The sequence below is a fragment of the Balearica regulorum genome, chromosome 12 (genome assembly GCF_011004875.1).
Source record: "Balearica regulorum gibbericeps isolate bBalReg1 chromosome 12, bBalReg1.pri, whole genome shotgun sequence".
NCBI classification, from domain to species: Eukaryota; Metazoa; Chordata; class Aves; order Gruiformes; family Gruidae; genus Balearica; species Balearica regulorum.
This window is the reverse complement of record NC_046195.1, coordinates 13,926,507-13,940,963: the sequence shown is the minus strand read 5'-3', so window position 1 is coordinate 13,940,963 and position 14,457 is coordinate 13,926,507. Positions and strand designations below refer to the sequence as shown.

The following is a 14,457-nucleotide window of genomic DNA, read 5'->3' as shown; positions in this document are numbered from 1 at the left end:
CACGGGCATGCACAGAAGACAACTTCACCTGCAGACTTTCCACCCCAAGGCTGCTGCCTTCAGCCAGCTCTCAGATCTTGTCAGAGCATCCTCATGGCATGCTTTCCTAGCAGCTCTTACTCATTTCTGTAGGCAATCCCTTCCAGCTTACACTGAAAAACTTCTGAGGCTTGAAGCACTGTCACAGTCAGTGAGCCTGAAAGCTTTTGTGCAAACACCTTTACCTGAGCGCCCTCAGCTTCTGCCTCATCGGCCACGGCCGGCAGCGGATGTTGGACATAATCTCCTTCTGGTACTGGATGTTCTGAAAGATCTGCTCTGGGTCATGGCTCTCAGCCTTTTCTTCACCGATATCGTCGTCCGAGTTGCTGGCAGCCCAGCACACACCCCATGAGAGGAAAAGCAAGACAAATTATTCGCGTTCGGATCCCCAGCAAACTGCTGCTTTGCACAGGATCCGACCTATTAGAGCAATATAACAGCAGTGAGCTAGGGAACTCACACAACCTTATTGTTTTAAAGTTGATGAATAATTTGGATGATTTCCCCATCTCTGGGATGCATCTCTTTTCCTCCCCACCACTTGCTGCTCTATCATAAATTACCCCTGCTCTCCACCACAAATCCCAGTCTTTCCTCTCCGAGCATTTCCAGCCATACAGCTTGTACATCATGCTAGCAAGACACTGTATGTTTTTCTGGAACAAAGTGCTATCTAAACATTTCCAGCAAGGGCACTTAACATTCATTTATTCGCCACATGATGTTGGTCTTTTGTTTTGATTGTAATAATGATAAAATATTTCCTTGCTAGAATGAGGGGAACAGAGGCTTAGAATGTGGTCACCCTGCGTGTGGGGGATGGGAGCGTGGGACCCCGCACACCAGGGATTACTTGTCCCTGTGAAAAGATTCATGTGCTTTGATGCAGAATTCTGTGGATGATTACTAAATCATCTTTTCTGATGCTGTCACCACATTTGCTAAGCTACAGCTCTCTCAGTTCTCTGTTTGAAACAGGGTATTGTATATGAAACAGCAGCAATATTCATTCTTGCAGAGTCTTAGGTCTAAAAACCTGTAGGACTGTTCGCCCGTGAACAAAATGACGAGATCTGAAGTACCACAACAACCACCAGCCACGAAGTTTTCTAATTGTATCACTGTGTACTTGGGAACGTTCCCCGCAATTTTGCTGAAAAAGCAATACCTTTTAATCACTTATAAATAAATCATAACCTGAACCATACCTTGTAAGAACATTCAAAGTACATACTTCATCAGACGATCGATCCACGGTCCTGTCCCCTCGCTCACGGGCGACATTCAAGGGAAATGTATGATACACAGAGAAAGGACAGAGAGATTTCTTACCCTGCCATATACCCTGAGCACATTGGAGTTACACTGTTTTATGTACAGTATGAAGCATGACTTTTGTGAAGACAAAAGAGAGGTTTAAAACACATCTAAATATAGAGAGAAGAATGATTTTCACATGCTCCTTTTCACGTTGCTACACTGTCCAAATGAAAGCGAAAAGACAAGATCCCACCTCCGTGCTAGATAAGGCAGATTTACACTTCAGAGGAGGAAGGTCTCTTACCTGTGGGGTGGCTCCTGGTAGGTGTAGATGCCGGCATGCCGCTTCACCGTCCGATACTTTTTGCAGGACTTGGCAGTTTTTGCCGCAGCAGAGCCTGTCGCTGCTGCCATGGTGGCAGCTGCCGCCAGCACCTGGTGAAACTCTGCCGAGCTAGAAGGAAGCCTTTAGCTCGCCGGTCAGATGTCTCATAAGCAGCCAAATGTTATTAAGCAGAGAGCAGCGAGTGACTGCGAGCCCTGCGGAGCAGAGGATTGCTGCCTGCGCCTGGTGCTCCAGCCGAGGAGAGGACCTGCTGCCTGGCAGTTCTGCACGCCTTAAAGTGGCAGTGCACAGCAGCCCTGGCCAGGGCGATTTTAAGCAAGATGCCCAGAAGTGAGGTAAGGGAGCAGAGTCCAAGGGTGGGCCAGCTGCGGGCCTTAACTCAAAGCCAAGTTTCCCTTGTCGTGAGTGAGGTATTCCCACAGGGCACCATCCCGCCTCACCGCGCTGGCTGGCTCTGGGTGATGTTCCCGATGAATGTGCTGGACGTGCTGTTGACGTCGTTGCTTCATGGGCTTGAGAGAACGTTCTTGCTCAGGTAAAGTGAGACAGTTTGCATTTGACCTTTACTAATAGAAAAAAATGCGACGTCATTCTCCCGCAGGACTTCCAGGTCCTCTCCCAGAGGACAGCTCTGGCACAACAAGTGGCTGCTGCTTCCCTTGTCCCTGGCCCCAACCTCTCCACGTGGCCTCCATCCATCAATTTATGGCTTTGCTCTTGGAGGTAGTCAAAATACCTGCTATTCAGACAAGTACAGATTACCGAGCAATTCACTTTTTCTTGATAGTTGTAATATCTTAACTACGTTCAATTCCATTAATTATTGTATTGTCCTTACCATTTACAATAAGCGTAAACCAGATTATCGATAATAATTAACGGTTATTCCTTGAGCTCAAACCACTGGAAAACATTACCATCTGATGCTCATTTCCCATTTCTTCGCCTCCGCTACATAACTGATTTTATTACAAGATTAATTTAATAGATACTAAAAGTATATTTTACACAGATAACAACTTCAAAAGACAACAAATGGACTGGTGCTGTGAGCTTGAGGACCCTGTATTAAATAACTATTCTCCTTCTCTCGCTTTCTGTATGTCCTGGGGCAAATTCTTGCATGTTTATGCCTCATTTTCCATCCTTAAATAAGGATAGCATTTCTGCATTTCACAGGAATGATGCACTCGGTGCCTATCATATGATGCTTACATATTACATCATTAGCTAACATCGTATGGACATGAACTTCCTAGTTCACACAAAGTGTTCATGCGTGTGATAAAACCGATAGCAAACCACTAATTTTCAGTTTCAAATGTCTCAAAAATACAGTGGCAATAGCTTTGACTCAGTTTACATCTACTGAAAAGTAATCCATCTATTTAATCCAAGATTAACTACTGGGCAACTGACATACTGTACTTGCCAGCAGTCGTATTTTCATGGTGGAGAGCCCTCTGACACCATTTCTATAGTCAGCTCCAACACCACCTCTCTGTCAGCATCTCTGCGATACTGGTGTTGGGTTGTCGGGACAGCATAGACTGCTCCAAGCTTTGCCAGGGCAGCTGAAAATCTTGACACATGGTCAAAATAATTTCCAGTGCCTTTCTCCATCATCAAAATTGTGGGTACTCTGGGTCATATTATTAAAACAGAGCAAAACAGACCAAGAAAACTTGATATGAGTAGTTTCTATGGCTATAATTTGATGCTCAGAACATGGGAGAGAAAGGAAGAGTTTACAGAGAGTTTTCACTTGATCCTAACTTGGCATTTTCTCTCCTTAATAGCTCTGTGCACGACACAGCAAGGGTTTCAGTTACATAAATCAATGATCTCTTGTAGTTAACTTTTATTTGCAGCCTCTGACAAGAAAGAACATCGAGTTCTCTCGGCTAAATTTCCTGTAGATAATAGCACAGGCTGCTTTTTTCATCTGCCCTGAGTTAATCTAAAATATTGCCACTTGCTGAGAAATTTTACTTTTCCATTTTCGTGGTTCCGTCTGTTGTACTATACTTATTCAGTTAAATAACTAAGGGGCTAATTAGTCACAAGCCTCATTATTTATACTCTGAGAGTTACTTGCATGGTTTTACAGTTTTGAAAGATTAAGTCCATTTGGTGTAATTCACTCCGCACTTTTTAGATGACAAGGAAGGATCAGTTTAGATAAGGACAGCTCTACATTTCCAAAATGTAGTCAATAGTAAAGCCCAGAGCCCCAGGTGTATCTTGTTTGAAGCTTCCCCAGAAATCTGGGAGTTCCATTAGTACAAGAACACCAAAATAGTAAAGAAATGCCCCTAATGCCCCTATTCAGAGTCCAGTAAAACCAGGCAGCTGTATTCTGCACCACCCCTTTCACTCCCCCTTTTGTCACATATGCATGACTTTTAAACCTAGTAAAAACACCACTTAGCCTTGTTCTACTTCCTACATGTGTTTTCCCTTGAACTGAACTCGCTAGTCCCAACTCCATTCCGAGCATCTCCTGTACACACCTCCTTTAGCCACAATAGAGACTAAAGAGTTTGGGCTCCAATTTCCAGCTTCCCAAGACGGATGGACCATAATAATATTACTTTTTCTGTGCTGCATTTTATTATTTTTCATAGTGAAATCTGTAAAATAGAGGCTGTTAGAGCTTTGATGTATCAAACTATCTGTACCATACTTAAATCTACCAGCCTTGGAATGGCTTTCCTGTTTGGCTTCTAGATCAGAGGATAGAAGCAGCATCCTCCTAGCCTCTCTGTGTGTCAGACCATTCATCAAGTGAAAGCAAACAGCCAAAAGGAACACGTATCAGGCCAGAAACATGTCTCCACTGAAAGGCTTATCACCTCTTTCCAGCTGGAAAAACAAACAGAGGAACTATTCTGAATGCCAGAAACGCCCTTTAAAGCTTTGATGCTCAGAGCATACTGCAAACATGCCCACATCACCGCTATTTTGACCTGCTGCAAGATATGCCATCCATTTTATAATTTAAAAGCAGTTATATGTCAGTTCAAATGTATTTTCTTAGCTGCAGTTATTCCTTTGCATCTGGGCCTGCAGCAAGCATTGGGGGGCAGATTCTGCTCCCTTTGCTCATGAGAGTAAGTGCTTCTCTAGCCAGGCCAATCTACTGACATCCATTAGTTTCCTGCTTATTCCAGTTATGTGCGGAAATGTTAAAATCATGTTGCAGACAGACACCTCACTGAAGACAATTCCTGTACACTCAGAAGGTAGGTTTTGACACAGTAACGTCCTGAATCCCTCAGAGAGCATAAGCTAGATCTCCAGAAACTACAGGAGAGAAACTCAGCTGTTTTCTCCCTCTGTATTACCTTTCCTACTTCCCGCTTTTCCCTGAGATTTGGGATCCCCTAGTTTTCATTTGAAGGAACCACACTGGAGAGATTAAGACTTAACATCATTGGTAGTTCCCAGAGATCACTACATTTCACAGATAAAACAGTATCCTTTAATATGATGGTGGTATAACACTACCAGAAACATGAAAATGCTAAAATTACCGATTTACATAGATTTAATTAGCTAGTATATCTTAACACGTCAACAAGGAAGATAAATTTTGTTTCCTTTTGTTAGAAGAAAGCCTAAAGTCTAAAAAACAAAGGGACAATTTAAGCCTGTCATTTATATAGCTCTAATGCTGCCAGTGCTGGAATCACATACGCAATCAGAAGTTACTAGCAAACACTAAAAGCACAACGAGCAGCAGGAGACTCATGAATTCAGAGCCCAATCTGACAGGAGGATGCAGAGTTCTTTCTAAGAGAAAACAGAAGACAAGCTTCAAGTGCTTATCCCTGAAGTTGGTGGCATCCTCTGTTGCCCATGACCCCTGCAATGGGCTCTCTGAAGAGCTCAAGCGTTCACTCGGAGCACAAAGAGGGTTTGGGTTTTGCTTTTCAACTCAGCAAGCAGTTTAGGAGCCAGAACACCCAGCTGCCCATTTCAATATGCTCTATTGAAGCCAGAAACCTACTGGGGTTTGCTTTACTGTGAATGGATACCACGGGGGTTATAGATTTGATTTCAATTGCCATTAACTGGATGTAAACCAGGATATTAACCTTTTACTGCAAAACTTTACAGTGGCAGCATTCTGTGCGTAATAGGAAGCCTCACATTTGATCCATGGGATCATTTTGCGTTTTCAAACACTTATCCAGGAAAAAGCCAGGTTGGTGAACTCTGCTTACTGACAATTCAGGCAAACAGCAGGCTATATTCTCCACGCTTGTCCATTCCCATGGAGTTTCAGTTTAAATTTTACCCGTCTTTACAGCACTGCCATTAAACTCCGGGACCTTTTAAAAATCTCCCTGCTTTGGAGATTCACAAAACTGCTGATCCTAATTCCAAGGTAAAAATTCAGAAAGGGCTGAGTTTTCCAGTCATCTCTGTAAAAAGAGAATATTATCCCTCCAGATTCTTAAGTACATAAGACGGGGGGAAAAGGTGGAAACTCTGAAAAAAGGAGACTGGTGCACCTTTAAGTGAACTAATTATCAATAGCACTAAAAACATTCAACCCTGTAGAAAGCCGTGATAGGTAATGATGCTGTGAAAACACTAAAACTGCTCTTAGTTTGAGGACCTTTACTTTTAGAACTGCAGAAACTCAAATCAAAACACAACCCAGCAGGACTTCAAAGAAAGATGCTCCATTCTCAGATTACAATCTCAGTTCACCTGTTTGCTCCCCAGAGATACTATAGATGTACATCTGGACATAAGAGCAGTTATGGGATTTCCAGGGTAACAATGCCAAAGCCATCCTCTTCACTTACTGAGAATAAAATTGATCTACTGAACTCTGCTAAATCACTGTCTCCCCACAAGATTGTTTGGACAGTTTAATTTCACACAGGAGGTTTCACTCTTCTATTTCAGCATGTTCATAACTCTTGTTGACATTTATCAGACTTAGATCAAGGAGAATACTCCCATCATGGTTCAATTTTCTTTGTGAATTCACATCCCACATAAAAGATACTCCATTCCAAAAGCTCTCCCTGTGCAGTTAACTTACATCATCATAAGATGACTATTTTTATTCATTAGATGAGTGTCATGACTATTAAAATATAAATTTCTGTAACAATACAATCCACAACAGAATACATCAAGTTCAGAAAATTGTCAAGAGTGTTTTAAAGCCTAATGCTAAGACAGCAGCTGATGATAGACAGAAGGGGAGCAGAGAGGGGCTGAGGAGAAACAGAAGAGCCACAAGCAGAGCCAAGCACCCTTGGTGGGGCAGAGCAGGGCCCACCAACTTTTACAGCCAGGTCAACTGATGCACATGGCTTGCAGCACTGCCCTGGTTCGCATGGCGTGCAGCCCCTGTGACTTACAGCTCTCTGCTTTCGGGTGGCAGGAAAGTAATAGGCACCATAAAAAAACTTATTTTTTCAAGGCTGTGGCTCCTTCTGCTACAAGAGAATCTGTATTTTGTGCAGATTTGTCTATCCAGCAGTATGACACGCATCCTACAGGCATATTCATTTCACCAGAGACCTTTCTGAAAGCACTGTAACCAGATTATTTTCCAGACTTACGTGAGCCATTACAAGCCAGGCCTAGGAGTCAGTGAAAATGAAGAAGATAATTACAGAACATTTTAAAATAAGTAAATAAAAAGCAGAAATTCCACATTTTAGAAGAAAAGAGGAAAAGTTTAAGGAACTGATAATGGCAGAAAGCAGCACTGGTCAGGGTTTAGGTGTTGGTTTTTTTCATTTTTGACTGAGATTTAAACCCTGAATTTGCATAACTGCTTTTAAGGGTCTTTAGGCAACACATTCTTCCATAAGATTGTGTCATTTTAGCCCAGGGTGAGGAAGAAAAGAACTGTCAACATTTGAAATGCAGAAAGTTTAGATCTGGTTCAATTCAAGTTGATTTTCATTGTCCTCCAAACATTAGAATGTTGCTTTGCACCATTCTAATGTTCACCAAACCTACACCTTCAGTTAGACCTTAGCGTCACTTTGAAATGCATGGGATGAAGTTCTTCAGCTAGGGAGAACTGAAACAGAGCAGTCAGCAATTTTTCAGCCAAGGCAAGGGCTTCTGAGCACCAATAGTCGAGCCTCTAAACTTCCTCCTGATCTCTTCGAGCTCGATTTTGCACTGGTCAAGTTCTTTAGGGACTCCTTGTTCTTCCCCAGATCTTCTACTATCTGGGAGGGTTGAGGCGCTACATGTTTATGCCATGTCTAAGTCCCTGCAAAGTTTTATCCCACATGCTTAGCGTAGAACTACATGATTGAGCACCACACAGAGTTACCACAACCATCTTCATTTAAAGGAATTAAGATTACGATACTTGGGTCTAGCGTCCCAGTGTTTAAAGCATGCACTGAGTAAGTACAAGAACTGAATTCTGTCTCTCAAACCAAGGGATTCAGAAAACCATACTTTTCCCCTGCTAGAAGAATGCTTAGGCTGTATCAGCTACTTAGAGTTACAGAGTAAGAAGAAAAAAAAGGGTGCGTACTCATCACTTTTCTTGTCAAGTCAATGTCACTGCAAAACGTACTGTGATTTATCGGCCAAAGGGCTCATTTAAGAGAAGGGAAACACAATTTCTAGTACTTGGTCACATTTTGTACACAGAAATCAGTGCAGTTTGTCACTGATGAAATTATCCTATTTGAGTCTGCAGTGATCTAGACATGAACATTAATTCCTTGATATTGTATTTCTGAAAAGGCAAAAGCCACTATGTCCAGTAAAAGAGAGAAGAACAATACTAGTGAATATTGAAACTGCACTAAAAGCTGCAATGAAACATATAGTGTGAAATGTACCTGGTGACATAACTCCAGCTGCATCCCACACAAGAAATAATAAATAGCAGCAGGACATCTGAGAGGTCTGTGATTTATATCTGAGAGCAACGAATCTGAAATCCTATGTTGGGGGAAGAAGATGGTAGAGCTTTCTACCGGAACATATGTAGAACCAAATACAGTTCTGAAACTGAGAGGCTAACATTTGCTTTCTGATTATTACAAAATGGCTAGTTAAATTCCCAGTGTCTTAAAGGTTTGATAAAAAAAAAAGAATAAATACAAAGCATTAAGGCTTCATTTTAAAGCCTCCAGTGAACTTTTTGGAAATGTTGTTTTAGGGAAGAATGCTCAATCCACATGTTATAGGTTAATCATATGAAAAACTAACTCCACTTTTAGCATTCCCAAGGGAAACACTGGGTGAGTTAAAAGGGGAGACAGGGAAATTAACTGCAATAACAGAATAACTAAATACATTTAGCCAGGTTTCTCTTCAAATAAATTTTAAAATAAAGATTTGTTCAAGTTACAATTGTACCCTTGTATAACAGAGCTCAGAGTCCTGGAAAAGCTAGGTTCTGCCTTCTCAGATGGATCAGAAGTATTACGTGTAAAGCTGAGCAAAGGGGATACTATGGAGATGAACCTTCCCAGCTACTGTTGCCTGTTCGGAAAATGGTGGATTAAAGAGATAGGGCAAGTAGGAAGTAGAAGCTGGATAGAGATGGGGAAGGAAGGTGGATACTAACATACCTTGCCATAGCTCTGACAGCAGACAAATTCAGATTTGGAGAGTTCAGATCATGGTTTTACACATGTCTTTCAGTTCTTATTGTAGTGTACACTGCTATAATAAACCGTTTCAGAATTATTTGCTCCTAAAGTGACACTTTACATTAAGTGACAGTGTATTTAATACAAGAAACAGTTCTGATTGACTAAGAATTTCTAGAGTGAGGATACTTGGGAAAGTCTTGCAAGTCAAAAGCCTGGCAGAGGTGGGGGGTGGCTGGAGCAAACATCCACAAAAATCTATGTTCTAGTTTCCTTGCTTTTTGTAACATCCACTCTATTTTACAGCCTAAAATTGCACCCCAATTTTAGAGGGCCTTTAGCATTGAAATCATAAGATTACTTCACCTGCATTTAATATCTAACCTTTTCACAAACCAGTTGCTCACAAAAAAAATGGGAGAGGAAGTCCAGATCTGCTTAATTTATTGCATAAGGAATTATGTTAATTCTATTACTGCATCGCCTAGGAGGCTGTTTAGATACACAACAGTTATCTCATTAGCAAAAACAAACCATCTTTTGTCCAAGGAAAAAACCTAAACACAGCTATTCAAAATATTGTCTGCAACAAGATGCACTCGCCGCACTCGCTTTCCAGGGTATCACATCACCACAGGAAAGCCCAGGTGTACCAGGCTGTGGTTACACGGTCACTTGAATTCACAGCACCTCTCTGTAATACATCTGACAATCCCCTGCCTCTCCCCATCTCTCAGATTAGTTTTCAGCAGATCATTTATTTTATTCAGCTATGATTCAGCAGCATAATCCTTACCGTGAGCACAAGAGAGGTGGTGGGAATGAACCAGGAGGATGCAGGGAGTCAGATGGACTCATCCCTTTCAACAATAGGATGGACTTATGTGAAAGGTACCATCGAGGAACTGCCTGAGAGTTTTTTAAGGGCCACAGGATCCGCCTGCAGGACTTCATTCACAGCCTGTACCTCTTACAGGATGTTTCCTTCAAGGTCTGGCTGGTCCCCTCCTCCCTTCCTTGGAAATGTACCTGCTTCCTCTGTCAAACTCATCTTCTTGTTTCCTTATTCAGTCCCAAACTCTTTTAGTCTTCCCAAGATCAGACTTTAAAGGCTTCACCAAAATCCAGCTCTGTTCTTTGGGGAAAGCTGCTCTCTCTAGCTTTCCCACAGGGAATTTGGAGGAAACTTCCTCTCTTTAGACCAAGGAGGCAAAGCAAATCAAATGTTGCTTTCAGTGGCCAACATGCTTATTGGTGGTTGTCTTGTGGCCCATTTCTGTTTCTTAGGACATCAAGCATATGACAAGAATGCAAAGACAGCCAAGCATATAAAAGGTTTGCAGTATTAAAACAAGATTCGGAAATGCTACCTAGACAAAGTCCACAAACCCTCAGAGTCAACAGTGCATAATGAAGATATACAACATCCTTAGCCTGGAAAACAAATCCAGCTGATTATCTCTAGATGGAATGTAGGCCAGGCTGGTGATGAGAGGAACTGGTAGCATAATGATTTACCGACAAGAGTTTTCTAAAGGGGAACAAAAATTGGCATGAAGAAAAACATTAGTTAAAAAAATACATCTAGTACCATCAAGAAACTGCCAAGGGGAAAACTTTGAAAGTGTAATAAAATATCAAAGCTTTGGAGACTTCAAAACATTATGCCCTGGCACAAAGCTATTCTTAATACTCATCATGCAAAGACAGCATGCTAGTGGCTAAATGCCATGGTAACTCAACACAATGAGATTCAGCATTTCTTCTTACTCTACCCGTAAGACACACCTCAATTTCTAGGAATAATGATGTTAAGATTGATGTTTATTAAAAGTAGCAAAATGTTTTTATTTTATACGGTATTAAAAGCGCTGTGCTGCCTGAGCTCACTACGTATTGGATGACCTTGAAAGCGCCTGAGTCACCGGCAGTTCCAGCTGCGATCTAAGCAACCATCTTAAATCTTATACGTTGTCATGTTCTCATTATCTGGACTTTGTACTTTCCTACCATGAAAGGATTTTCACATAAATTTCACATACAGGAAATGAAGCACAATGTAATTACAGTGTCCAACAGCTCCAAGGCAGATAGATAGCACAAGGCATGGAACACAGTTCAAGAGTAAGCTTTCAATAAATGTCACCTATTAGGAAGGATCTAAATGAAACATATATCACTAAGCCACTCGCTTCTAAATTATATCATTATCTCATCACGGGAATAAGGAGTTATAAGGTTTCAGCAATTTCAAATAATCAGCTTTCAAGCAGATTTCTCAAAGGGACTTTCATTCTTTGCTTTCACACATCACCATTTGGACTTTAACATATACTAGAAAATTCTATTATACTGTATTAAATTAAGTTATCCCAATGAAAACATCTCTAGTAAGGTTAACCCAGACATTTAATAATCCATTAGCACCCTCACTTTTTCAACATAATTTTTCTCATAATAGCTTTTTAGTCTCAAAAGGAAAAGACACAGCTATAGAGCTTTTGAGTATTCTAAATTGATGTGATTCAGAAGCAATGCTACAATGATGAATAAAAATCACATTTTAACCCCTGAATTCAGTGGATGGTAAGTCAGATCCATAGCCTTTGCATTAAATGCTCATAGCCTAGTTTTTAGAAGACAGCACAGACCACTCACATCTTCAAGGGAAGATCCTTTCTTAAGCCATTTTTGCAGAGTAAGGATCTCAGATTTTTTGCATGTTTAGATTTGGGGGGCTTTTGTGTGTGCTATCCTCAGTGCAAACGGATTATAAACACAATGCAAAAAATGCAAAATATAGTTTACTACCACCAAGGAAATACTAAAAAAATGCAATATCTCTATATTTCAAATAGTCCTTTTTCCAAGGACCTCATGATGCAAATACATAAGCCTTACTCTGATGCTGAATTAAAGGTTATCAATGAGATTACAGAGGTGGAGTGTTTAAGCCCCAAAAGTTAGACAAAAAACCTCAAATTGTATAAGCAGTGTAGAGACTTTCTCAGATACTGCGGTAACGACTGTCCCCCTTCTGCCAGTACACATTAAACACATGCTGGTTTTCTTAAGTTTGTCTATTGTGTTCACTGATCTCATGATATTTTTACATGCTTCGTAGGTGGAATGCTTTGAGAAAACCCTATAATAGACAGCATGGGTTTAGCTAAATTAACTCATCTAAGATTTGATATGTGCTACAAAAATGCATATGGACAGCTTCTAAGGCTTATACAAAGCAGTTTAAGCCTTGATAATAGGATTGTGGCTCACAACCTGTCATTAATATTTAGCTTTTCATTAATGTTGCACAACAAAATTAAACTGATCAGCTTCGTGTTTTGCTCCCCTTTCTTGTCTTTCCCTGCTTACAATGTGATCATGAAATTCTCTTCTAGTCACAAAATTTAATTTTCACACATTTTTTTTTAAAAAGCATATGTTCTTAAGGTTTTAAGATATGTGGTTCTTTTCATAATTTAAAAATGTTTCCAAGGTGAAACCTAAACATAGAAATTGTATCAAAGGAATTAGGTAAATTTTTTTACAGGTTTAATTAAAGAGTGCAATCTCTTTCTATACTTGTAAATCATCTTAGCTGTAACTAAGACTGATTTGTTTAATTGGGTAACTGGTTTAAATGCCTAAAGAATTAAACTGAACCAACTCCAAGTTAGGAAGTTATTTAATTCAGCCTGTGCAATTTGTACACATAGACAGACCTTAAATTTGTATTCTAATTCAAAGCACACAAAAGTGAGTGAGAGAACAGAACCACTGAAAGTATTGGTCTAATTGATCTAATGAGTTCTTTCAAGATGAGCACTCATTTCGAAAGGGGTGCCATATCTACCAATAGGTAAGAAAAGATGACAAAAATAAATAAGGGGGGGGGGGGAGGGAGAGAAAGAAAAAAACCCCAACATTAGTAGAAGTTACTTCTTTTCAAAGTAGTCTTACTTTTATCAGCAAAAGGATTTTCCTTTGAGGCTTCATTTCTATTACCACACAACAAATCTGCCATCACAAACACAGATGTTCCCTTAAGTCTGCACAAATGCCAAAAGCTCTTTGTCTTAATATCCACTCTGGAAGGACTTCTTGTTAATGAGGATGGATTTACAATTTCAGTAATGTTCCTGCATCTGCTGCTGGTCCTTAGCCTTTCCCTTCAACGTGATCCAAGTCAAGTACTATACAAGATGAGCCTGGAGGAAAGCAAAGCATATAACGAGCTCCTTGTAGGCAGAAGGCCAGTGAGGAGACAGGGTGAGAATAGTATACTGCTTTTATTTGTAAAATAAATGTATATGCGTGATCAATTTTATGCATCTAGGGATGATGAATAGGCTGAGGACCCCTTCATCGGCATGTGACAGTAGGCTGAGAGTGCAACAATAATGCTGGAAGTAAACTGGAATTTGCTGGTCTGAATTAAATGCATTGGTAATTAAGTTCACCATTAGATGCAGTTTCCAGTGCTGGGGGCGGGGGGGGGGGGCGGGGGGGGGGCGGGGGGGAAGAAGAAAAAAAAAAACAAAAAGAAAGGCCATCCACATCCACACCTCTCGTTACACATATAAGCATAAATCACCATAAAGAACGGCATTTCCAGGAGAACTTTCAGGATTTAATACCTCGCTCGTAGCTGGAGGAGTCTGGCAGGGGCAGCCAGCTCTTCTGACCATTTTTTCCTGCAGAGAGAGCAGAAAGCTCCACCGTGTGGCCAAGTTACTTCCTTGGCTATTGCTTGCTATCAGAGTTAACGGGTTCCCTTGGTAAACATGTTTTATCCTCAATAACATTTAAATCAGTTCTTGAGAAAGCAAACAAAAAGTTCAAAAGAAAATATTTTCAGTTAAGCAAGAAAAAAGGTGGGTAGTTTATTAGGACACATTCTGATCTGAATATTTCGTTTCAACTATCACAATCTCATTTGAAAACCTTGAAATGTTTTCCTTGGCCATTTGACCAGCAACTCTACCACAATTACAGTTCCTGAACTAGTAATTGCTACAATTTGGAACTTCAGCTGTACGGTCCATTCAAATAGCAATAACCTTGACTCATACAATTATTATTTTATTATTATTCTCCCTTCTTGTTCTTTTCCACTAACTTACTTGCAGTACACTTGTGACACAACACTTCTAGCTGAAAAACAACTCCCGATACAGTTGTATAACTAGTTTAACTGCACAG

At 40.6% G+C, this 14,457-nt stretch overlaps 1 protein-coding gene across 1 annotated transcript in view; it reads right to left on the bottom strand.

The window, feature by feature from the left end:
- The window catches only part of TMC3 (transmembrane channel like 3), a 34,092-nt gene extending 20,485 nt beyond the window's left edge, over window positions 1-13,607 (bottom strand). Inside the window, exons 1-3 of the mRNA XM_075764121.1 lie at window positions 13,216-13,607; window positions 1,607-2,387; window positions 225-368 (exon numbers count right to left, since the gene is read on the bottom strand). Of these exons, the coding sequence (XP_075620236.1) occupies window positions 225-368; window positions 1,607-1,716 (254 nt within the window). The 5' untranslated portion in view covers window positions 1,717-2,387; window positions 13,216-13,607. The remainder of the gene's footprint in view (window positions 1-224; window positions 369-1,606; window positions 2,388-13,215) is intronic.
- Window positions 13,608-14,457: the final 850 nt, after the last annotated feature.